At 38.0% G+C, this 24613-nt stretch overlaps 1 protein-coding gene across 1 annotated transcript in view; it reads right to left on the reverse strand.

Annotated features, from left to right (window-relative positions):
* MAGI2 (membrane associated guanylate kinase, WW and PDZ domain containing 2) overlaps positions 1 to 24613 on the reverse strand; it is a 553326-nt gene that overhangs the window by 245802 nt on the left and 282911 nt on the right. Inside the window, exons 4-5 of the mRNA XM_019474581.1 lie at positions 18436 to 18651; positions 8070 to 8283 (exon numbers count right to left, since the gene is read on the reverse strand). Coding sequence (XP_019330126.1) covers positions 8070 to 8283; positions 18436 to 18651 — 430 coding nt within the window. The remainder of the gene's footprint in view (positions 1 to 8069; positions 8284 to 18435; positions 18652 to 24613) is intronic.

Here is a 24613-nt window from a genome sequence, read left to right on the forward strand (position 1 = left end):
GTAAAGCAGCGGAGCTTAATACTGTAGCCAAAAGTCAATAAAATAATTATTGCTGAACTAACTTAAATCCTCCCTCTTTACCAAGTATTTACATCCAGCAGCAATAGTTTATTATAATCAGAATCCCCCGGTATCAATTATAGACAATTTTAAACATATGTGAAAAAAAAAAAATTCATCTGGTTTAAACAGAGTGAAAGAAAGCTCAGAATACTTCCCAGAAACCCTGACTCAGCCCCCTGTTCTTCTGCAGCTTTTCTTTGCAACTCTGCTTTTAAGACTTCGCAGAGACTGTTTATGTCCCAGTTCCCTGTTATCACCACTGGATCTAGGTACCAGGACCAGAGCCTCTCCAGAAATCTCACTGGATGCTCATCCATACCTTTAGGAAGTAAAAAACATTAGGCATGTGGCTTTTCTTATTTAACAATGTATTATATTTTTATTATAATTATTTGTTAGACAGTATATTATTTTACTTAAGATTTGAATATAATGGATTTGTTAGCAATCTGTCAGTTTAAAGCACTTTGACAGATAAAGTTTCTTGTACTAACAAAGCCCTCAGACAGTCTCTTGAAACATTTTTGAAGGGAATATAGAAAGTAGTTACTGACAGTAATAGCCTTAATGTCTTTTGAAAACACTGCAAACCTATTCTAAATTGTGACTCTTGCAAGGTATGTAATTTGCACGTTATTGTGAAAGGCATTTCAAAATGGGTGTTTACCAGCGTGCAGCTTCAGTGTATTTGGGGACAGCACATACAGGTTTGTTTGGGTTTTTATTGTGAATACATTACATTCAAGATGGTCCTCATTGTAACAGCTTGAGCAAAGGGGAGTATATGAGACAGAGGAAAACAACGTGCACTGTAGGCCACCTGACTTTTAAAATGCTTACTCCTACCTCCTTTTTGTATGCCTAATATTTGTAGATCTGCAGAGCTTTTCAGATAGCATAATAATGATTTTCAAGTAATTTATGTGTAGGGGGACAGTGACAGGAAAACAGAGCATTAAAATGGCAATTTTGCAATTCATCCTTTCTGGGGTGCTACCCAAACTTCTGGCACACATGTAGGGACAGATACAAAAAGGAGTCGTCCTCTGGCTGTGGTTTGAATGGCAGCAGCTATGACTGTTAGTTTGCGTTGCACTTCATGCTGTCAGTCTCTTAGATGCGCCCAGAGTATGTGGTCCTTAAGAGATACAGCTTTGGGAGTGCCTATCCTGTGAATCCCGGATGGCCTTGGGCAGTACATAAGCACTTACGTACTCAGCCCAAACACAGTGGTGGTGCCTCTAGGCATGCACAGGAGCAGAAGATGCTTATGTAAGATTTTTTTGGGAATATATAAATGCCTAAAGTCTCCTACAGTAATGTCTGCTGTTAAAGTCACTCTCTTTGACTCAGGCAGTTAACTTCTGACAAAGAATGGGCTTCATCTCATGTGACTTCAGCCATCTAGAAATAACACAGCTAATTGTGTAGGATTCCTCTCTATTCAAGGGAGAGGCACCTATACAGAATAATCTCTTACCTATCTTCCAGTGGGACTGGGGACCTAACCATGTGCTCTTAGTGACATACTAGGTGCTATGGGATCTCCCAAATGGCCTCCGGCTGCCACTCCAGAAAGGCACTGTTTTTGACAGATTCTGTGTCATATCTGCCAGGTTCCTGGAGATATCTTAGGCTATTAGTGTGCCTCTACAGTAGTTCTTTGGCTCAGATCAGGAGGTCACTTTTCAAGTGAATCTCTCAGTTATCTTCATTTACACACTGAGCATTCTCCCAGCTTGTACGCTTCTTTCACTTGAATTTAAACCAGAGGATACACAGCAAGAGGTCACCTAATGCACTTCAGTCACTCACAGGCATGCAGCCCATGGCACCTGAAAAGACCTAGTTGTTGTGGATGTTGGGTTATCAGCACCAAGTGTTTCACTCTGCAGTCTACTAATATTGCTAATTTAGATACGGACATGGTTTCGATCAGGCTGGTTTTAACTCAAATCTGTCTCATGGACTGAGTTCAGGGTTCAGGGGTTGAAGACAATTAAGTGCACTCCTAGTAATCAACTTTCTTTTTAGTTTCATCTGAAAGGAATCCAGTTCATGTACTCTGAAATCAAATCACAGTGCGTGGAGACAACCAGAAGATTTGCTTCAAAAGCGTACTCCTGACACAAACTTAGATACTACTGCAGACGTAGGATATCCAAGGGCATCTTTACTGGTAGAAGCACCTACATTTAGGCAAATTAATTCTGCCCTTATCTTTGGACAGGATGAATCAGCCTCTGGAGGTAATTATCTCTCTCCATTGACCACAGAAGGAGTCTTGGCAACTGGTTCATACTAGATACCTAATGTTATATGGCAAGCCAGGTGAGCTGAATCTTCTAGTTCAATAAATACAAAGGAGAAAAATTATAATACCACTACAAACATCAGAGGAAAGGTGTTGGGAGAGGAGTTCTGCAGAGCAGAGCAGCAGAGACCTTTGGGGGAAAGACAAGAAATAAGAAAGTGAGGAAAGACAACAGGAGTTGAGCTGGCAGTTTGACCTGGATGTCAGCATAGATAAAAACAGCAAGTGAGAGCAAGGGACAATACACCACTAGTACAGACTGAGAATGTCTTTATAACTTCAAAAGACAAGAAAATAAAAGAATTCAGCATTCCCCAAATTCTTTCCAGTTCTACCATCTCCCCATTCCTAATTAATTTGTCATCGGGCAAGGAAGTGGTCTCAGGAGAAAGAAACCAAGAGAGATCTTTTCTGTTGCCTGTCCCACTGTCTGTCATGTTGAAGTCCAAAGAGCATTAGAGATCTGATCATTGTTATGCTGACCAAAACTGACCAATTCAATACAACATATAAACAAGGAAAAATAATTATGGACATATATGATCAAATTCACACGAGCCCTGATGATTCAGAACTGTCCACACAATAAAGTCACACTGATACAAGATGGCTTGCTTCCCAAAGAAGAAGAATCCCATCAGAAGCGAATATTAAAACAGCATGTAAAAAAAAATCCTTCATCTTAATTGCTACTTAATTAAAGTAGTAGAAATAACCATACAACCAAAACATGGTGAATTTCAATATTATGCACTGATACACTGATGACGTAACATACTCTCAAAAGTGCCAAGCTAGCTTATAAGAGATAGGGTAATTATTGCAGGATATGGAAGTAATCTTGAGCAGGTAGAAGGGTGTACTTCCACCTCAGTACTTTTAGCATCTTCTAATACAAAAGATAAAGTTATGAAATGTAATGGTGTAGCCAGGCTTAACTAATATATCCTGCTTTCTGATGGTGAACTGATGGAGCAACCAGGAACAGCTAAATATATCATGATTCTTCACATAAGCAACATGTTAGGATAAACATGTAATTCCTACAACCAAAAGACTTTCCTACCTTAAAAACTACTAAGAAGAAATCCTGATCCCATTGAAGTCAGTAGCAATATTCTTAGAAACAAACTAGGTCAGGATTTTACTTTTCCAATTTGTAGCTGTACTTCTTTTCAGGTAACACCTGAAATAGCACCAGCTGTATTCAAAAACTTAATGGCTGGTTTTTACTGTGAAGAGGGGAGTCCTTGGCAGAGGCCTATTTTATAGCTGTTTTGTAGTCTTTTATGGTGCTCTCATAAAAAAAGCAGCTTTAACAACTAGAAAAAGATATTGCAACAGGTCCAAAAAGCAATGCTGACTACACTGCTCAGAGAAGTAGGTGTTGAAGTAGGAAGAGACTGAATGTCTGTGAGATGTACCGGAAAGTGGTTTGTTAAACCTCATGTGGCCAAATTCTCCTAACAATCATCACCACAAGTCAAAGATGATGATCCTTTAAAGATGTATTTCAGAGGTTTGAGTTTATTCTAGGCTTTTCTCCATGAACAAAACAATTATTAATGTAGTATAAGCAAAGGAAACCATATGTGCTTTTGAACGGCATAGAGGTAAATAGCTTTTGTTATGGGCTACGTAATAATGTCCTTGAGACTATTCATCAAGGCTTAGTTGTAGCTCAGCTTAACTTACCGCAGCTCTTCCTGGTTTAATGTCTTCATCTCTCCGCACCCCTTCCAGAGAGCTCTGCTGCCTATAGGCGGATAGAGCGCTGGAGAGAGAGGCAAAATCAATTCTGCCTTTTATAAATAAGCATCATAATGCGTAACCATCTCTACAGGAGAGTCTATAATGTCATGGTTTATGTGATGGAGTTGGAGGGTTGGGTGAGGGCCACATTCAAGACTGACTACACATGATAGCGGATGCACTGAGAGACTTGGTCCTTTTGTATTCCCTTCAACACTGCACTAGACCAACACAGCAAACATCAATTGCCCGGGATCCAACGAAACCAACGTCTGCTGACTTTGTGAGGACAACACGACACTCATGTCTCTAGTATGTGGTTGGAGAGTAGTTGGCAAGGTGAGGTCTGAAGGCTATGGGGAACTGCAGCCTTTCCTTAGCCCTGGGAGAGGGAAAAACTAAAAATCAGTGATGGCTACAATTTATTTAAGGATGCCAAAATATGTCACACTCATCAGCCTTATTTAAAGTAGAAAAGAAGGAGCAGAACTGAAGTTTTTTTTGGTGGTATTCCTATTTATGTACAGTGTTTTAATTATTGCATGTTCTCATTAGCATATGTTCTCAATGAAAGCAAACGTAGAAGATGGACTCCTATTTGTGTGGTGTGTGCTTGTATTTGAAAATTTGGATTCATATGTAAGGGAGGCTGGAAACAGCCCAAGAAATGTACTTAAGTAGCTCTTAAACAGTGGTAAGTATTATGCAGTAAGAAGGGATCTCTTCCTGTTCTGTCTGTGAATGCTAATATAGGTAAACATAAGGTCATGCACCTATGTCAAAAAAGGGAAAGAAAGGAAGAAACAGACCAAGCCATGCTCTAGCATTTGGATTCATATGTAAGGGAGGCTGGAAACAGCCCAAGAAATGTACTTAAGTAGCTCTTAAACAGTGGTAAGTATTATGCAGTAAGAAGGGATCTCTTCCTGTTCTGTCTGTGAATGCTAATATAGGTAAACATAAGGTCATGCACCTATGTCAAAAAAGGGAAAGAAAGGAAGAAACAGACCAAGCCATGCTCTAAAATACAACCATCTTCTGAATCATCCAGTGAATCTAGTATATGATTTATTTTTTTCTTTTTAGACCTTGAGGCAGAGGAAATTCCTTCCAGTGTGCTTTACAAAATGCTAACTGGGCCATTAATGATTAACAAATAAATAATACTATCTACAGACAGTTATCTTTCTTCTTATGAAATCACTCCCTTTCTCACTGTAAATCTGCCATGTTACTTCTGATGGCAGTTTTGATAAATGAGCTCACATACAAATTTTAGAGGTTAGTTTGAGGTGAATGAATGAAAATGCTGTCATGAAATCTAAGACCTTTGGATATACCTGTGACAATCTGGAACTTGAGATCGCTTACTGCTTGAAGTCCTTAGGGTTTAAAGGCACAATTCACATGAGCCTCAAATAAAGCAATAAAAGATGCTGCCTAGTATGACTTTTTTTTCACCCATTGTGATGTACACTTTAAAAATGTTTGGTTTTCATCTATTATTTAATAATCTAGTACAATCTTTACTACTGTTTCTTTACTATTTCGGGGAGATGTTCTTAGACAAATAGGTTTTTGTTGTCTCTTTATCTTTCTGTTTTTTGCAAAAGCAAATGGAGTCTCTTCATGCCATTAACCAAAGTGACTTGTAAACAAAGAGGCAATTTAACAGCATCCCCACAGCATTACATTCCTACTTAACCCTGTGAAGACTGTGCAATGTGAAAACTGAAACGATCGAAGAGTTGTTCCTTTGCTAGGATTCTAGTAAATAATCTGGTATTTTTACAGATGTGTAATTGCACTTTTTTGCAATTACATTATTCAAGAATATAATCCCAAAGGCAAGGAGCCCTTATAACAGTCTTTCTATCCAGTCTGCACCTCTGATTGATTTCTCTGCTTTACATAACATTCATTTAGTGGGAGTGAATGATGAGCATTGTCAGAACTGCAGTGTAAACCAAAGCATTTCCAGGAAAGGAAGTAAGCTGTAACATCAAAGGAATTTGTGGAGTGGAATGGCTGCTCTGTAGAGCGGCAGGGCTATTTGCATTCACTGTGGTTGTTACAAAATACAAATTTATTTTCTATTAAATTACCTGCTGCAGCGTTTAGCACTGTCACAGTTTGGTGTGTTAGTGACCTACGCATCATCCCGTCCCCCACCCTCCAAACGTATCAGGTTTTTGTTACAACAAGTAAAATAAAAGTGCCACATAATTCAGTCTGCGCTCTGTCAGAGCATTCAGTATGTGCAGAAAAATTAAATTTAGGAGTGAGGTAAGAAGGAAACAAGGGTTTGAGCTAGTCCTGAGGTCATCTTAGTTCTTCTCTGCTTGCTTGGGCAAAGTTACTATAATTACTTTTTTTCTAGAATAAGTATATTTTTGCCCTTTTCAGCAAAGACACTTATGTTTTAATAGTTACTGCTCTTTTCAGCCTTGTATATGCCAGAAGTTATAGTTGGTCATGCCAGCGTTCATGAAAAATCATGTACACAAACTTTATTCTTATAATTTGTTTACACTTCATGTGATAGTCATAAAATTTTACATGAAATAAGGGACTTAAAGCAGAATTGACACCACCAAATGTTAGTTTTACCTACTAATTATCAGAATAATGGTTAATGCTCCAAATTGTTTGAGGCAGTTCCTTAAAGCAAACAGAAATGCTACTGCTACCTCTTTAAGTAGTGTTCTGCTGATGAAGATGTTGGTTTTTCCTTTCTCTTTTTTTTTTTTTTGTGGAACATGAGCTTATATGAACTCATTCATTTGCTGTGTTCTTATTCTGGTAACATGTAGTAATGACAGCACTTAGAGAAGAAAGAACTTTCATACCCATTTGTTCCATGAATTGGCTAATTAGCAACAGTAGCAACAGTTATGTATAGCCTACCAAAAGGAAAACCTTTTTACACATAATTAATTCTCCTTATTGTCCACTCATTTATTTTATTATTTCTAAATATAGCATGGTCTAGCTAGTTTTTAGCCCACCTAGCTTGCTTTCTTTAAATTAGCAAAAAGCTCAACCCTCTCCACCTCTGTCCACATAAGGAAGAACCCAGCGATTGTGCTACTCTCCCATAAGCACCAGAACATAAACTTTGCTTTCGCCAGAAGAAACAACAGCTTTCATTGCTGCCGTTGAAGTGCTAAGCAGTCCAGTCGCCCATCTTAAAAACCAGCATGCTTCAATGTAAATCAGTAACGCAGGCATTGCCACCAGCTCTCAGGAGCCTTGACAGCCAGAACATTCCTTTCTGCTGATGAAGATGTTGGTTTTTCCTTTCTCTTTTTTTTTTTGTGGAACATGAGCTTATATGACCTCATTCATTTGCTGTGTTCTTATTCTGGTAACATGTAGTAATGACAGCACTTAGAGAAGAAAGAACTTTCATACCCATTTGTTCCATGAATTGGCTAATTAGCAACAGTAGCAACAGTTATGTATAGCCTACCAAAAGGAAAACCTTTTTACACATAATTAATTCTCCTTATTGTCCACTCATTTATTTTATTATTTCTAAATATAGCATGGTCTAGCTAGTTTTTAGCCCACCTAGCTTGCTTTCTTTAAATTAGCAAAAAGCTCAACCCTCTCCACCTCTGTCCACATAAGGAAGAACCCAGCGATTGTGCTACTCTCCCATAAGCACCAGAACATAAACTTTGCTTTCGCCAGAAGAAACAACAGCTTTCATTGCTGCCGTTGAAGTGCTAAGCAGTCCAGTCGCCCATCTTAAAAACCAGCATGCTTCAATGTAAATCAGTAACGCAGGCATTGCCACCAGCTCTCAGGAGCCTTGACAGCCAGAACATTCCTGCTGTTTTAATGAGGAGTGCAATGCTCCACTCCACCATACAATCCATTTCCCCACCCAGTTAAATACAATACAGCTATTAGAAAGAGAAGAAATAAGACTCACTCAATAAAGTAGACTTCCCCCTTTTCTGTATAAGCCATTTCCCAGTTATCAGGCAGTGGGCCCAAGTCATCATTCTCTTCAGGTTTAGTCTGTTTTGTTACATCCATATCCTCCTTTGCTTCTTCAGGCTGAGTATATCCTGGTGCAGGACAAGGTTGGGTGGAAGATACCTCACCTGAGACACCTGTACTCTTCTCTTCATGTTCACTTGATTCTACAAGAGAAGAAAAATTACAGGTTTTGGATATCCAAGTTAATGGTGGAGAATTTACCAGGTGCAAGTCTCCAAGGAATACTCTATGAACTGCAAGTCTTGAAATAAAGAGAAAAATTCTGTTGGGTTTACACAAGAGTCCCTCTGAAGATGCATTTTATCTGGAACATAATAAAAGAAAATAAAGCAATAAAATCAAACTGAAACAAGAAACTAATAAAGAGCTAAGAAACAAGCCAAAGAGTTCTGGCTCATTCTGTCTCAGGAGTCCTTCCAGACCAGCAGTTAGCATTGAGCAGAAGGCAGCCTCATATCCAGCAGCGCTACTGTCTTGTGTTTTAACTTTTCAAATTATACACGCATAAAGCAAGTACCCTGCTGTTTTACTACACACAACAGATCCTTTTCAAGTAAAAAAGTATATACACTAATTGCTTTACCTATATCCATACATCAGAGAAATCAATGACATCCATCAACTCATAGCAATATATTAACCATATAGAAAGTGGTTGTGATTTCATTACCAGTATAATCTGTGGGACGCTTAGTTTCCCTCAGCCAATGCCAAATGCTTCCTATACCCAATATGGTTGTGTCTCACTGTGACCAAGAACATATTCAGGAAGGAGCCTTCCTTTCCTATGTCTTTTTCAGTACGGATCTTTCACTTTTTATTGATTTTACTTTCCATAAAGTCAGAAATTAAAAAAATGTGGTGTCCAACAGTATCTCTACCACTATCAGTTCCCACAGTCCAGTCCATGTACTTTTAGCTAAGCAAGTGTAGTAGAACTTAGCAATACTTGTTAAAATGTCTGCTGAACACAAACATAAGACAAAACCACAGAGATACCTCAAAAAAATCAGCTAAATAGGGAGCAGGTGTGCAATATCAGGAGTCTAAACGTGCCTTATCCACATTTTTGAACACTTACCTCCACACTTAAGAGTCTACATGGTCATTTGCATGAATGAGTATCACATAGCAGGGCTTCCATGCACACAACTATTGACAGTGGAGAAAACACAATCTTTTCTTGACTACTTCTAGCTCAAACAGAGGATGCTTGAGAGAACTTGTCCTACTAAAGAAAGAGATACCTTCGTCCTTGGAGGTGAATAAGTTTGGTTGACTGGTCTACTAGGTATGTGTTTGTAAGCTGTGTTTTATCATATGGTCTATCTAGGAACTATTTCTTGAAAAAGTGTGGCAGGAACCTGTTGCCTCAGTGGACAACAGAAGCTCTCATCCTTGGATCCTTTTTTCTGTTGCACTTAAATGAAGCCTGATCACATTGAAAAAGTGTTCAGACCCCTATTTTTGGCCAAATGAACAGCAACTAAAATAAATTCACAATTTTAATATATTGACTGAATCTCCAGTGACTATGATGGGATCCTAGTCAGATGGCTGAAATGACCCTACATGTTAAGTTAGGTAAACCAAATTCAGTCCTGCTTAGACTAGTTGCTCAGTTTCTAGATAGTTAAAATGAAGGGAAATCAATCTCAAACATAGTGAGCATGGCTTTATATTACGTTACGTGAAGGCTAATGACATAAACTCACCAATAGATAAAAACCATAGGAACACAGACAATGAATATCAGAGGAGAACTGAGAACAAACTGTGAACTTGTACACCAACATTTAATCAAAATGATACATAATTGGTATAATAGAGACTAGATTGACTAGAGACTATGAACAATAGAGCTTGTTCATAAAGATATGTAAGGAATGAAGGAAGTATGTATGATTTTGTATCATCAAAAATATATATACACTTGCTCTGAGTAATATTATATGGATGATATTGAAGTCTGTGGATGTACAAAAAAAGAAAGGAGAGAATAAGTTTTTAAAAGAAGTCAACAATGTAGTCTACAATAAAGTTCAAGAAGATGAAAAATTTTTAAATGAACTAACGGTGCATCCAGAGCACAGAACTCTGAGTAATTATATGGATGATATTGAAGTCTGTGGATGATTACAAAAAAAGAAAGGAGAGAATAAGTTTTTAAGAAGTCAACAATGTAGTCTACAATAAAGTTCAAGAAGATGAAAAATTTTTAAATGAACTCTCGGTGCATCCAGAGCACAGAACTATGCAGATACTTGTGTGAAATATGTAGGAGGTGGAAGACAATTTGGGTGAAATGATCTAATTTGTGACACTTAGAACAGCAAGAAAGAAGAACAACAAAAAATTAACAACAATGGTCTTAAAAAATTAACAAAAATGGTCTTAACCCCCCCAGATTTTAATAAATTCACAGAATTAATAAATTTAATGTTATGGCAAGCAACAGTAAGGGAAAAGGAGTTCAGGCAAACGGGTAAAGATTAAATAAAAAATACTAAGAGTTCAAGCACAAATTTTCCTAACGAAAAAGAAAAATAGTAAGTATAACGAGAGATCATTTTGATTAAGCCATGACTTTTCAATGGTCTGATACTTGATATAGAATTGTACAAAAGGTGAAAACTAGATTAAATTGTTAAGGATGAACACAGAAAAACAATATGGGCATGTAACAGCAAAGCAGAACAGTCAGTCTAGAAAATGAGATAGTCAGGGACATTAGAGGTGACAAGAAAACTTTCTGTAAGTGCATTAATAATAAGACAACGACCAAAAGCAGACTCATTTCACTATGTGGGAAGGAAGGAAAGCTAATAATATATGACGCATAAAAAAACCAAGGCAGTTAGCGTTCTTTTTGCCTCAGTCACTACTGCAAAAAGATTACCTGTGATTAAATGACTAACATAATTAACGTCAGCAATAGGGCTAAAGAACTCAGAGTAGAGTGGGCAGAGAACAGGTCAGGTACAACTTAGGTGAAGCAGCCATTCTCAATTGGCAGAGCCTGATGAAATGAAACCTAGGCTACTGAGGGAACCAATGAAGCAGACTCATGGCTAGTAATGGCTACACCTTTGAGACTTCATGGAGAAGAGAAACTTAGAAAAGACAGACACAGTCCTGGTTTCAGCAAAGTATCCATGATTTAGGTTTTTAGATAGTTTTATATTCTTAATTTCCAAGCACCTAAGTTCCCTTTGAAATAATTTGCTCAATTAGGCCATTACATCTTTTTGTAAAAAAGGAGGAGGAAGACCCATGTAACTGTAACTTCACATCTTTCTATTTTTAATTCCTAGAAGGACAGTGGGACCAGCAATCAAACAACCTACATGTAAGCTCTTCAAAGGTGATAAATAATTGTCAAGTTTTTTCAGGAAGAAATTGTGCCAAACTAGTCATTTCTTTTCATGACAGAGTAACAGGTGCTGCTCCTTGGGGAGAAATGGTAGATATAGCTTTCATGATCTTAAAAAAAGACTTTTGACACTGACACATACAGCCTTTTAGAACAGTGTGAAAAAAACCATAGATCTGGTCTTGAACAGAGTGATGGTCTATAGCTCTACAGCCGTATGCAGCTCATGCTGCTAAATCTTAACTCATACTTGAACTATGTGGTATTACAGTCATTTTATGCTATTTGGAAATGTGAATCTGTCTGTGGGAAAAAATCAATTAGCAAGAGACACAAGTGCAAGTTTTGCTTAGTTGCATCCCACAGCAGAGCAGCAGGATCCCAGGGAAGCTGAAGTCCCCTCCTTGTCTACCACTCCCAAATCCCCCCTCTCCGCTGCCTTGGCTTTCCAAAATATGTGGCATCTGTCTGGTGCAAAATGCCACAATCAGCTGTAAAAATACAAGATGGGGAGCAAATGCCTAGGCAGAACTGCTAGTGAAAATACAATGGAGGTATGGGGACGTGTGAGGGATGTCTAACCATTATCTTCAGTCAATAATGATACTACTGCAAAAGGAAAACAAGCAGCATAATAGGCAGGAAGAGTAAGCATATTTGATACAGGTCCTTCCACCTTCAGCTACAGTAAGGTTTAATCAGGAGTACTGTGCCCAGTTTTGAGAATTTCATGTCAAGAAAGATGGGAAACAGTCCAGATGACAGAAAAGAAAAAAAAAAAGAAAAAGATTGGAAGTATGGAAAGATTGAAGAATACTTTTTTCCTTTAGTCTTGAGGATAAAAGACTGATGGGTAGGGGAAGCATTTTCAAATCTGTAAAAGTTTCCTGCAAAGCAGAGAGGATATATGATCTCCACTTCCCCTGAGAATAGGACAATAATTGCTGATAAATTCTTTGGGGTTTTTATTCTTATCTCTGCAAAGCAAAAGTGAGTTCTCATCTGTCTCAAGCATCATTGACAGATCTGAGAGTTGTATTCCTGAGGCTACCTGCAGTCTTGACCACATTTCTGCTACAGGAACAATGCTGTACAGATTAAACTGAAGACAAGACATAAAGCCACACAGTACATATGACCGCAGTAGAACAAATAAATTTGGAGCACAGGTGCATCACACACAATGGCTAATGATCAGCCGATCGGTTTGATAGTGCACAGATGTGGTGATGTTGCTGTGTCTTGGGATTTTAGCATGATATCTGTAATATGTGTTTTTTCTCAGGATATTATTTTCAACAGGTCTGATGAGGTCAGATTCTTGATTTTCAGTAACTATATTAACAAATCCCAGCCATCATGATAGAAGAAAAAATGTGAAAATTAAGCTTTGAGGATTAGAAGAAATATTCTGAGCTTGTCTAAGATAAGAGATTACTATCAAAATATAGCGGGGGAAAAAAGGAACCTGATGCTTATTTAACAACTTAAAAATATAATTATTTTAAAGCCAATCTCATGAATTATTAATTCCTGGATCATTATTTTTGAATAGCTTACTTTGATAACGGAGAAGGCATCGTGATGACTAAAGCCCAAGCAATTAAGGTAGAATTGCCTAATGCCATTTAATAACAAGTTTTACACAACGGACATCCTAGTCATACTTATCTGGAATACAGCCCTACGGTGTCATCTTATCTTTTATTATATGTATCTATCATTCACATACTCCAGGTAAGGTAGATATTTACCTTACTGTTTTTCTTTCTGCTAATATATATTCATACATAATGTTTGATTTGATAAAAAACAGGAGTTCTGGTTAAAAACTAGTAGTGTCTTAAATGTACAACTAAAATTTGAAATCCTACAGTAACACACTGTGAGCACAAATATTTATCTTCAGACAACATATGGTATAAAAAAAGATCCTAAAATTGTACCATAATATGGGTCCAGAAGTATTTTTGTCACTAAAAAAACAATCAATTGACTTTACATCAAGTGATATAGCCTACTAGATCTGCTGTCTTGCTACAAAACAGATTACACGGTCCAATTTTCAAAAGCAGTTTAGCACAATATCTCAACAGTGAGTGTCCTGGGAAGTGACAAAATAGGCACCAGTAAAGCACCAGCAAGTTATTGCTTATGTGGAATACCAAGAACTTTGGGAAGAAGATAATGTGTATGTTACAAATATCTACTTATCATTAAATACTGGAAGTTCATCTCTGTAGTACTCCAACTCCAAATACCAGCAGTTAAAATATTACTGGTTAACATGACATATTCTCTATACAGCTCTTAGACAACCTAGTGACCTTTTTTTTAGAAATAACTGGTAGTTATGTTTCGATAGTCTCAGAATTTAAGCCTTCATCAATGGTGTTGCTTGTACTTTAAATTGTTTCTATTATTTACAGTCTAACTCTTGAAATTGCCATCTAAACATGTAAGAGGGCCTTGTCACTTTATTCCTTTATTTTAATGCTGCAGATTATTCATGCAGTAAAGTTTAAAAACTTATTCCCTTCCTCCAAAAGTATCAAACCAGATGACCTAAGCAATATCAGCAGAGGACAAATTAAAGGAAATATTATTAAATAGTAATTTATGGAGTGGTTTTAGCAGCTCTGAAGGAAAATATCGCAGCTCTTTATACCCTTATTGTATCTAAATGACTAATTTGTTAACTTCAGCACAGGAAACAGTCCATCCATTTTAAATAACTGTTGGATATGAGAGTAGTTTAAGTCATGTTTGCTGAGCTATGTGCATCTATTTTCTTGTGAAAATATCCCTCTGCAGCCTTGGAGCTGCTCCCTTTCCCACAGACCTGTAGCCATACTTGGGTTTTGGTGCTTTGCATGGAGGCACTAACACAATAAGAACTAGGAGCTGATGTGGGGGAAGGAAAACAGGGCACATGGAGACTGGGTGAGCATAGGGTATTCTGTAGGTCATAGGTTGTAACCTAGCTGTGATAAATTGAGTTTAGAGAACACACCTACAACAGAAATATCAATAGACACCAATTTTTGTATTTTTTGGATGGCTTTTGGATGCCATGTGTATTATTTTCATACCTCTGGCTCTCTTTGCTGTGTAATAATAAAAGAATAAGCTCAACCTGTTCCTTGGGACTTGCATGGTGATTAACAGCATTGGGACTCTAGCCTTTTGCTTCGTTATCAACCTAAGGCATGGAATGATCATTTTGAAACTTTATGTCATATCTTATCCCTCAATTAATTTGAGCCTGCCAGAACTTTCATTCTCTGGGTGCAACTTATCATTGCTCAAGTAATGTCAGAATAATGCACATACATAAGCATTCCTTCAATGTTAGAGAGGTTCTTCTGGAGTTCGGATGATAAACACTTAGAAGTGTGAAGCACATGTGACATGACCAACACAGTGTCAAATCATGATGCTGGTTGTGAAGGAGACTGACTTAATTCTCTGCAGACACGAACAGTAACAGCAGTGAAAACTGAATGTCTGACAAGTGGGTTGCAATTCGACCAAGAGTCTTTTTACCTCTTTTGTCGAAGCATCAGTTTTGCAGAAATCATTCATTTCAATGCAGTGTCCATCAGGAAAGGCTTCTCAGGTGCAAAAGGTCTCACCCAAACCAGTGAATGGCAGACACCCAACCCAGAGTAGCCAGAAGTCCGGTAATGTGTGCAAATTGCATTAGGTATGAGAAACCCAACGCTAATGCTAGACTTGACCATCTTAACAGCTAATCTATAGATTGTGTCTTTCTCATGCTGCTTGGCAAATAGTAGGATTCTTCATTTAAATTTAGCAATCTAGGCTCCTGTGTATCTGTAGGCTGAATTAAGCATTCTAGATTGCAGAGGTGTTACCCTAAAATGGGTATCTCAACCACCTATGCTCTCTTACTCTTTGGAGTTGCCTCTTTCTCCTTACTTTATATAAAAGAGAGCAGAGCCAAGTAGCTCAAACAAAAAGTAAGGCATTTAGGCATATAATTTACTGAAGTTGAATGAGATAAATCCCACTTCCCAATTAATACTATTGTGTCCTGAGAGAACTTGATCCAGGATGAAGGACTGAGAGTGCTCCATTCTAAAGTGGCCAAAAGCCTCACCCTAAAGAAGTGAGAAGACTTCCTGTTGGGTTCTGAGCTGAGGACAGGTGACAAAAATCAGAAAGAATAAACACATTTGGCAGCACAAATTAACAAGAAGACAATTATGGAGCACAGCTGAAGATCTCCAGTCTGTCCAAATACAACTGTCCGAGGGAAATCTGATGGCCTATGAAGCAAGGTATGTGGAAGTGAATTAATGACAAATTGATTCCTACTAATAAAGCTCAACAGATGCGCAGATTATCTCGACAGATACTGAAAAGTGGTCTGGAAAATCAGACCAAAAGCACAAAGATCGCTGCAACTACAAATGTTGCTTATTGGTCTGATAAAGACAGGTTTCTTTTCCTCAGATTCATCTTAGATCTTTTACAATTTCACCCTAGCAGTCCTAGGTGTTACAGCAGTCCTTTGCCTTGCCAGCACTCTGATACCTTGGCAGTTAATAAGTCATTAAGGTGCTGAGCTTCTATAAAAAATGTATCAATGTTTCAGATGTCCCAAGAGTCCTATATTTAATAAAAGACTCCCATTAGAAGGGAAGTATTTAAAATAGAATACACTTTCTAAAAGAACTGGAAATAACAAATATCCTGCTTTAGTTGCTTCTTTATAAAAACTAGATTGCTCCCTCCAAGAGTTTTAATAGAAAAAGAAAAAAATTAACATATTCTGGTTTTCCTGATTGTTCAAAGACACAAACTACAAATGCACACACATTTTAGAGGTAGCTAAGACTCTGTCAGCTCACAGAGAAAATGACTGCAGTAACAGGGTCCGTGGGAGCTACACTGCCCAACAAAGGCAACACAGCATGTATGTACAGAGCTGCTTTGCTACAATCCCCAAAGTCCTCAATCAGTGTAGCTGAACAACAAAACCCTGCTTATGAAACCATGAGAGCCAACACAGGCACTGCTTGTTCTGCTGGCCACACCTACAGGAATTACTTTGTGGGGGGCGAGGAGGGGGAGGAGGGGGGCTGTCTTACACCGATGCTCATGTATTTCATTTTGTAACACAGCACATGCCAGTGCCTGTTTCTTGGGTGCTGCCTAGTCATCGTTCACATAGAATTTGCCTGGGAGAAGCAAATTATAGGTGTACAATGCAAGGAGAAAAGCAGGTAAACATTGCCTCTTGATCCAGTTTGAGCTGAAACATATTGCCCTGGAAATTGCTCCTCAGCAATGGTCCGTTATGTGGCACATTTTGAATAACTGCGAAGAATGATCTTTCTAATGATTTCTACAATACACATCAGAGACCAAATCCTGCCTTTGCCTCTTCCGCTGTGGAAGTATCCTGGCAACAGATCCAGTGCTGATGTTTTATGTAAGGATTTCTGGGCTTCATACTTTTCTGCTTAGCTGTGTAGGAAAGGCACTAAGCGTCCGAGCATTGCCGACAGATGCAATATTGTGTGGAAGGGATGAGCAAGGCTCGTACAGAATGTGATGGCAATGGCCAGGGAGTAATGCTGCAGCCCTTTGGCGAGCCAAGAGGGGAGAACGACATCCACTCTCACCCCACCACTCCCTGCCACCCACCTTGTACACAGGGATGGATTCTGCACAGGGATTTGCCCTTACATGTAATGTTAGGCAACAACTACAGAAAAACACGTGGCAAATACATCCTTCATGGGAAGATCTTCAATTCGATATACTTTCTAATGCAGTAGGAGGAAAAAAAGTATATATAGAACCTGCAGTATGAAAATCCTTTTTACAGTGCTTAGAAGATTAGGTAACGGATTTTTTGTTTCACATTAACCTATACATTTAGAGAACTTGCAATATTCCATTTTATCTTCTCATCCATGTGATTGTCACTACAGACTTCTTCAATAATTTATTTCTGAATTTCTAAGTTCACCAAAAAGGATTCACAGAATTATTTCTCAGAGAAATATAAAAGTCTGAATTCTTTAATACTTGCACAACAACAAAAAAGTCATTTCTTAAATGGTATTTCAGAATAAAAATGATTAAGTACTGTAAAATCATGACTTGCTGAAACATTGAAGGGGAAGCTGATTACCTGCTTGGGAAAAAGCTGGAGTGCTCTCACTCAGGATACAAGTCAGTATCTTGAGCCCCTTTTTTTCTGAAGAACTATGATCCAAGGGGTAAAACAACAGCTGCCTTTTAGGACTAGACATCTGAAATCTTTATCAGCTTTATGCAGGCTCTGGAAGATTGCTGAAAAGGGTCCTTCCCGATAGTATTGCCAGCTAAGTTTCATTGGCACTGCCACAGATTCATTAATATGATGACAACTTTACTCTTCTACAATATTGCTAAAATTTCATAACAATTTACAAAAGTTCACTTCATAATGTAGTGAACTCTATTGTGAGTATCACCATTTGAGAACAAGGAGACCTGAAACACAGAGACTAGATTCATTTGACCAAATTACAGTTCTCTAGTCTCTCTCTATAGTCAATGGAGAGAAATAGGCACTTGTGATTGATTTCCTAACCTAGAAATCTAAAACAGGTCACATGACTATATTCAGAAAGCAGATATTTTTCTCTTTGGTCTATAAAGAGAGTTCAAAGCGACTAGTTCAGATATCTTTACGGTAGTTGAGATAAGTGAGATGACTCCCCAAAATGGAGGTTAAGTAATTTGGTTTAGGCTTGAGAGAAATCCTATTATTCAGGATTCCTGGCTTTCAGTCTTATAAGAACATCCTTACCTGAACATGCATATTCTCACTGCAGAAGGAGGTAACTGAGGACTCTGTGAATAACAGAAATGCATTGCAAAGTAAGAAGGAAGAACAGACCTGGTGTTACTGTCACATCATTTCCATTGACCACAGGTCTTTCTTCCTCTTCTTCCTCCGGTGGTTCAATACCCGTCTTCTCCATATTGCTCACAGACTTATTCCTTTTGCGTTTGCCTTCAGCCCCGGGAGTGGCACCTGGGAGGATCTGATCTGTTACATTTAACAGCAATGGAGCTGGTTCTGCTGGAGGCTTCGGAGTGCCGTAATAGTTGTCTGGAAAGAAAAGAAAAGGAATAACATAAATTTACAGAAATACATCTTCTGCTTCTTCTTCTTTTGGCTTAGATTAATGGGATTATGTGAGGTAGGATCTGATTCATCAGCTAATATAAAGATTAGTTCAAAATGTTTTCTGCGAAGTTAAATATTCACCTTACATGAAATGGTAATTAATTTTCTTGGTGGTAGCACTAGTGATCAAATCGTGCTCACAAGTATATAACATATTAACACTTTCTGAAACTTTAACAGGGTAAGTTAACATTCCTCTCACCCAAATACCTGACAAGTAGGCAGCATAACGGAGCTGTTTTCTTATTTCAAACCGTTAGTTAGGACAAATTAGTTTTGTAATATTTATGCCACAATACCAGAGCTTCTGAAGGATCAAAAGGACCATAAAAGTATTGGCCATTCATTATGTTATGTCATTTTCACCCCTCCAAAAATTCTCTCACCTGCTTAGAAAGTAAATAATCATTCAAAGATTCAGAGATTTGCAGTTTTAAGTAATGTTTGAACTACTTCATTTTTCATATTTGTCAAATTTTTGCTATTCATGAGCAAAGCTCCAGATTTGTAATAGTTAATGCTAATATATTTTCAAAGAAAGTTGAAACCTGATGCTTTAGCGCTTAAAATTATCTCAAAGTACTAAGGAATTCCAAGAAGATTTAAGGTGGCTGACAGATTACCCACTATTTGTCTCTCATGTAATTTCTGGCAACTTCTTCTGAATCACCTACTTTCTGTCAGAAGGATTATTAGATTAGCTGGACCATGATCTGATCTTTTCTATCAATATCTGTATGTTTGCATTTCTAGCACATCTGGTCTCAAAACTGGTTTCTTACTGATACCTCAAATTTGTCTTAAAAATATGGTTAAAAATAAAATATTAAGATAATCAAATAAAAGAATATAAAAAATATTAGCAAGTCCTCTGTAGAAGCAAAGATAAAGAGTAATATAAGACATAAAGATAAAAACAAGCTATTTATGCAGAGTTATCTTTTTTTCATCTGAAAGTTGCATTGAAGGGCAGTGAACATGATGCCTTACAAGTAGATTTTCATACAAGTAGATTCAGCAGTTAGTATGGGAAACTAAAAATACCGTGCAGCTCTGAGAAACTTTCCAAAGAAAAAAGTACCTATGTAAGGATATTAAGTTGCTGAAGATATTTGTAGACAGAATGACCATTTTTTAGTTCTTATCCCAAAATTTAGGGCTTATACATAATCAAATAATAGCAGCAACTTTCAAAAATTATTTTAACCGCATATGAGTGTGACACAGATAAAGAAATATGTTATATCTGCACAGTAAACCATCATAAGATGCATTTTGCAGGCAGAGTAAAAGTTATTTCTGGTCCTAACATTCCTGTGTGTTTCCAATGAATTACAATGTTCAGCCACACGACCACCTCAATACAGGTAAGTAATTGACCACTCTTGCAACTACTGAATACTCTGTGAATTTTTCACAGTGGTTTAGCAAAATGATATTCATAACAGATGTTTCTGTAATTGTAATACACTAGAAAAATGTACTGTGTTAAATGGCCCTCGTAGTCACTTGGGCTTAGGGATGGCAGAATGAAAAACTGACTCACTGAAGATTTTCTTTTGATTTTATGAGATGGCAGCAGGTTTAACACAGAGCCCCGATGCCAGTAGGGCAATCAGTTCTGCCTTTGTATGGCTGTCTGTGACCTGCCCTCCAACAGTCTGCAGGAGGTCTGTCTAACTCCCAGGGTCAAAGCAGGGGAGCAGGATTTGGGGTCTAAGGGGGGAAGGGAAATCTACATTGATCCACTTGCAAAACTGTACCTCCAAAATATGTCAAATTCAGATCTATTCACAGTCAAACTTCTAAGCTCTGACAGTGCGGGGTATTTTGAGAGTATCTGAAAACCAACAGTCTTGAAGGCAGTGTCAGTTGGAAGTCTACTTTTGTATTTCCTTAAGAGCATGTTACCTTTATTGGTGAGATCGCATGTCTGAAATATTACATATTTTGAAAAAAGGATTCCTCATTTTAAAAAATTCCTCCCTCACCTAAGCCATTTTACCAGTCTGAAAGTTAATCGGTGCCACAGATGCCTTAAGCATCATAAAACTTGTGAAGCATGCACTGACTTCCACCAATTTCATAAATATCAGCACACAAATCCCAGGGTTATAGGATCAGTGTGATACAAACCATGAAACTAAAAGTGCAGTACCTTGGCTTTTTTTCCTTTGTTCTTAGTTTTGCCATTGTCAAATCAAATCAAGTGCAGTAGTAATTAGCAGTAATGCTAATATCCTGAATAGTAGATAAGATGTTTTAAATGAAGGACATGCTCATTCTATTAAACAATTTTTCACTTCGACTGACTGTATGCATTAGTGAGAGACAGAGACAAAAGTCATAACAAAAAAAATTCTATGAATATCACATATATAAAAATATAAGAAACAAAAATGCACATTTAAGATTAGGAGTCAAAGAGGATATCACTCTTTCAGTTTCAAACTGAAAATGCAGTATAATTTCCAACTTCTGTTCTGTAACATAACATTATGTGTTTTATGATCCAGTAACCATTGATTTAAAAGTGAGTTTTGCATTATTAGTTGCTATCTACCTACCTACCTACCTACCTACCTACCTACCATCTATCCTTAATTCAAATGTATGCATAAGCAGTGCAAATAAAAATAAGAAACTGGTCCACAGATATTGGCATAATCAGTGCATCATAAAAATGATGAAAAGAATCCGTACAGTTCCAAAGGAAAAAATATATAGGATGAGAGAACCAGCCATTTCAATGAAGGAGCAATGCTCCATTAAAGAAAAATTAGAATCAGTATAAACTGTTATCTTCTATCAAAAAGAGTTTCTCAGTGTCTTGAAATTCCTTGCTTAAGCCTTAGAGCATTAGAGCTAATGGGAGCTCTCTCATAAAGCCTCAGCAATTGTCATATCTAGGCATAATGCAGAGACTAAATGTTTAAACACCATAACTTTTGTTGCAATGATGTCTGGAAAATCTCTGATAAAAACAGCTCTTTTTCGTCTTGCCTGAGCAAAAGACAGGGCTGGTTCAAGATGTTACTGTTGAAACACTAATCATAACGTACTGAAATTCAGCTTCCTGTAGGTACAAAAAGCACACCAAATAAATAAATTCAACTGTGTTTAAGTTAAAAAAAAAGAATTAATAAAAAAACCCTGAAAGCTTACTAAAAGAAAACATAAATCCTATGCTCATTGGCAGTCAAAAAACCCAGCAGTTAGGAGCTTTAAAAAAAAGGAATGAAGCACAAAACAGAAAACACCTTTATAGCACTATACAAAACCACATAGTACCCTCCTTTTTGTATACTGCCTGCTGTTCTGGTACTTGCCTCTCAAAAATTACATGGGGGAACTAAAGAAGGGCAATTAAAGCTTGGAACTGATTAAATTGATTTGGAGTTTTCAGCTTGGAAATGGGACAACTGAGGGGGGATATGGCAGATATGTATAAAATCAGGAGAACCCTGGGAAAGTGCCTAGAAAATAAATGAATGGATGCTTGGCTTCTCACTACATGAGAACAAGAGGATGCCCAATGAAATTAGCAGGTTTAAAACTAGCAAAAGAAGTGGAGTTTTTTCACACAGCATAAGAGAATAGTGGCATTCACTGTCAGATGCTGCCAGTATCATAAAAACAGTCAAAAAGCAATTATACAAAGTCATAGAAGAAAAAAAAATGAAAGCCTATTAAATGTAAAGGTACAAATTCTGAATCAAGAGTTCCATACAATACAGATCGGTGGAGTGCAGAACGTATCTCTGCATGCCTTCCCTGTTCTTATATTTTTTGCCTTAACATCTACCAAGGGGCAGTAGTAGAGACAGAGTACAGGGCTACAGTTTCCCTTGGTTTGACTCAGTGCAGCCGCTTTCTTACTGAGGTGCCTCCTCGCTGTACTTAAAAAATGCGTGCATACTCCGCTGCCACCCCAGCACAAAGTCAAGAGGTCAGTTTAAGCCAGCAGAGCTCAAGCTAAGCTCTTTGCGCTGGACCTGACTCAAAGCCTTCACGCAGACAGGCAGTGCAGACCAAGTATTTAATTGTGGAAAAAACACCACTGCTTAATCCATCTTGCTGCTGTGCCTGATTGCCTCAGTGCTCCCAGCCTGTTTCCGAGTGCAGCTGAACACTGAAGATGGTCTAACCCAACCTCCTGCCGAAATGGATTGGAAGCCATAGCACAGTTACAATTACCAAGTATTCCTTGCCATCCCTAAGCTGGATGAAAAGGTCTAACTGATTCTGCAAAGAGGGAGTCAGAGAAAATTACTGGGGAGGTTAGCCCTGATGACAGAGACCAGATCAGGAAGTGAGAAAGTCAGAAGCGGCAGAAAAAGGAGAAAATGAGGACAAAGCAGCTATTTTTTTCCTTAATCTGAGCTCACCTATGTCAGGAAGTAGTAAGACATTTATTTTATTGATGAAGTGTTTGATGATGAAGCAATAGATCCTAACTTGCTTCCTGAGAAAAAGTAAGCCCTTATGGAAGAAAAAAAGACAAAGCGTTTGGGTGGTAGTAAAGAAGCAGAAGACTCACGCTGAGATGATAACAAGACTCACATCTGGTGATGGTCACTATACCGATGTGCTCGACACCCAGTGATCCCCATTACTGGAAGCAGTTATAAATGTATCTCCCACAATGTTGTGCTCCACTTTGCACTACATTGTGGGGGCTGGCCTCACCGAACACCTTCACCGCCAGCGCCCCCAGCCCCTCTCCCCTTCTGTGAGGAAAGAGCCCAAAATGCAGCATAGAGCGGACATCTCCACTTTCCATCCTTCCGCACAGGGAAGGCAGAGGAAGGGCTTTTTGCCAGGTCTGCATCCCTGGCTGTGGAGGAGGACATACTCCCTTCGCTCCTGGCACCGGTCAGCCTGAACCATCAGATTGTGGAGGAAGGGGGTTATTGCTAGGGGCGTCCTTGGCTCCTGAAGCTCCATTGATCTCATCTAAGAAATGAAAAAGGCTAGTTTAAAAATGTAAGTATTATGAAAAGTTAAAAGTGGTGCTGAGGAATTAGGAAATTATAGTAAGAATGAACAATCAGACAGAAAATGAAAGGTGTGCCAGAGCCAAAAGCTTTTAATATGAATACTTCCAACTATGGTGTGACTCAGATTCTGAGCCCAGAATGAGATACACATTCCTTTTCACACTTATTTTTAGAGTGGGATGAAACAATACCCAGCTACAAATACACCCCTGCTTCTGCTTATTCAGCACCCTCACTTAGCTTGATCTGTCTGTACTGTTTATACAACTTTGAATTGCTGAAATATCAGTCAAAATTATGTGAGTCAGCCACAACTCTAGGAAATGAAAGACAAACCTTATTTTTCAGTTATTAGAACAATAACTGCAAATGTTATGATGAATGTTAAATCTCTACGTACTGCTTTTGTGGTCACTCACTAGTGATAACAAATTAAGGGGAAAGTACTCTGAAGTCTAATTGTTGTCTGGATATAAGAGTTACATTTGATATTTTAACAGCTCACAAACAAATACATATGGAAAAATAATTGATTGCAATGGTATACAGAGTTTTAGGTAGGCAGAAATTAGCTTAATTTTTAATTAAAATAATAAAGTGAATAAATGTGAATATTTTATTATTTGATTCAAAGATTTTATTATTTGACTCAAAGATGATAGCTGCATTTCTTTATGACTAGAGGCCTATCGCGTACATCAAGAAGCATCTGTTTATACTCTATGTCTGTTTATAATCAAAGTCCAGATGGAGACTGGTGACAAGTGGTGTCCCTCAGGGGGCCATATTGGGACCGGTACTGTTTAATATCTTCATCAATGACACAGACAGTGGGATCGAGTGCACCCTCAGCAAGTTTGCAGATGACACCAAGCTGAGTGGTG

This window comes from Aptenodytes forsteri, unplaced genomic scaffold (assembly GCF_000699145.1).
Source record: "Aptenodytes forsteri isolate BGI_AS27 unplaced genomic scaffold, ASM69914v1 Scaffold137, whole genome shotgun sequence".
Taxonomy (NCBI): domain Eukaryota; kingdom Metazoa; phylum Chordata; class Aves; order Sphenisciformes; family Spheniscidae; genus Aptenodytes; species Aptenodytes forsteri.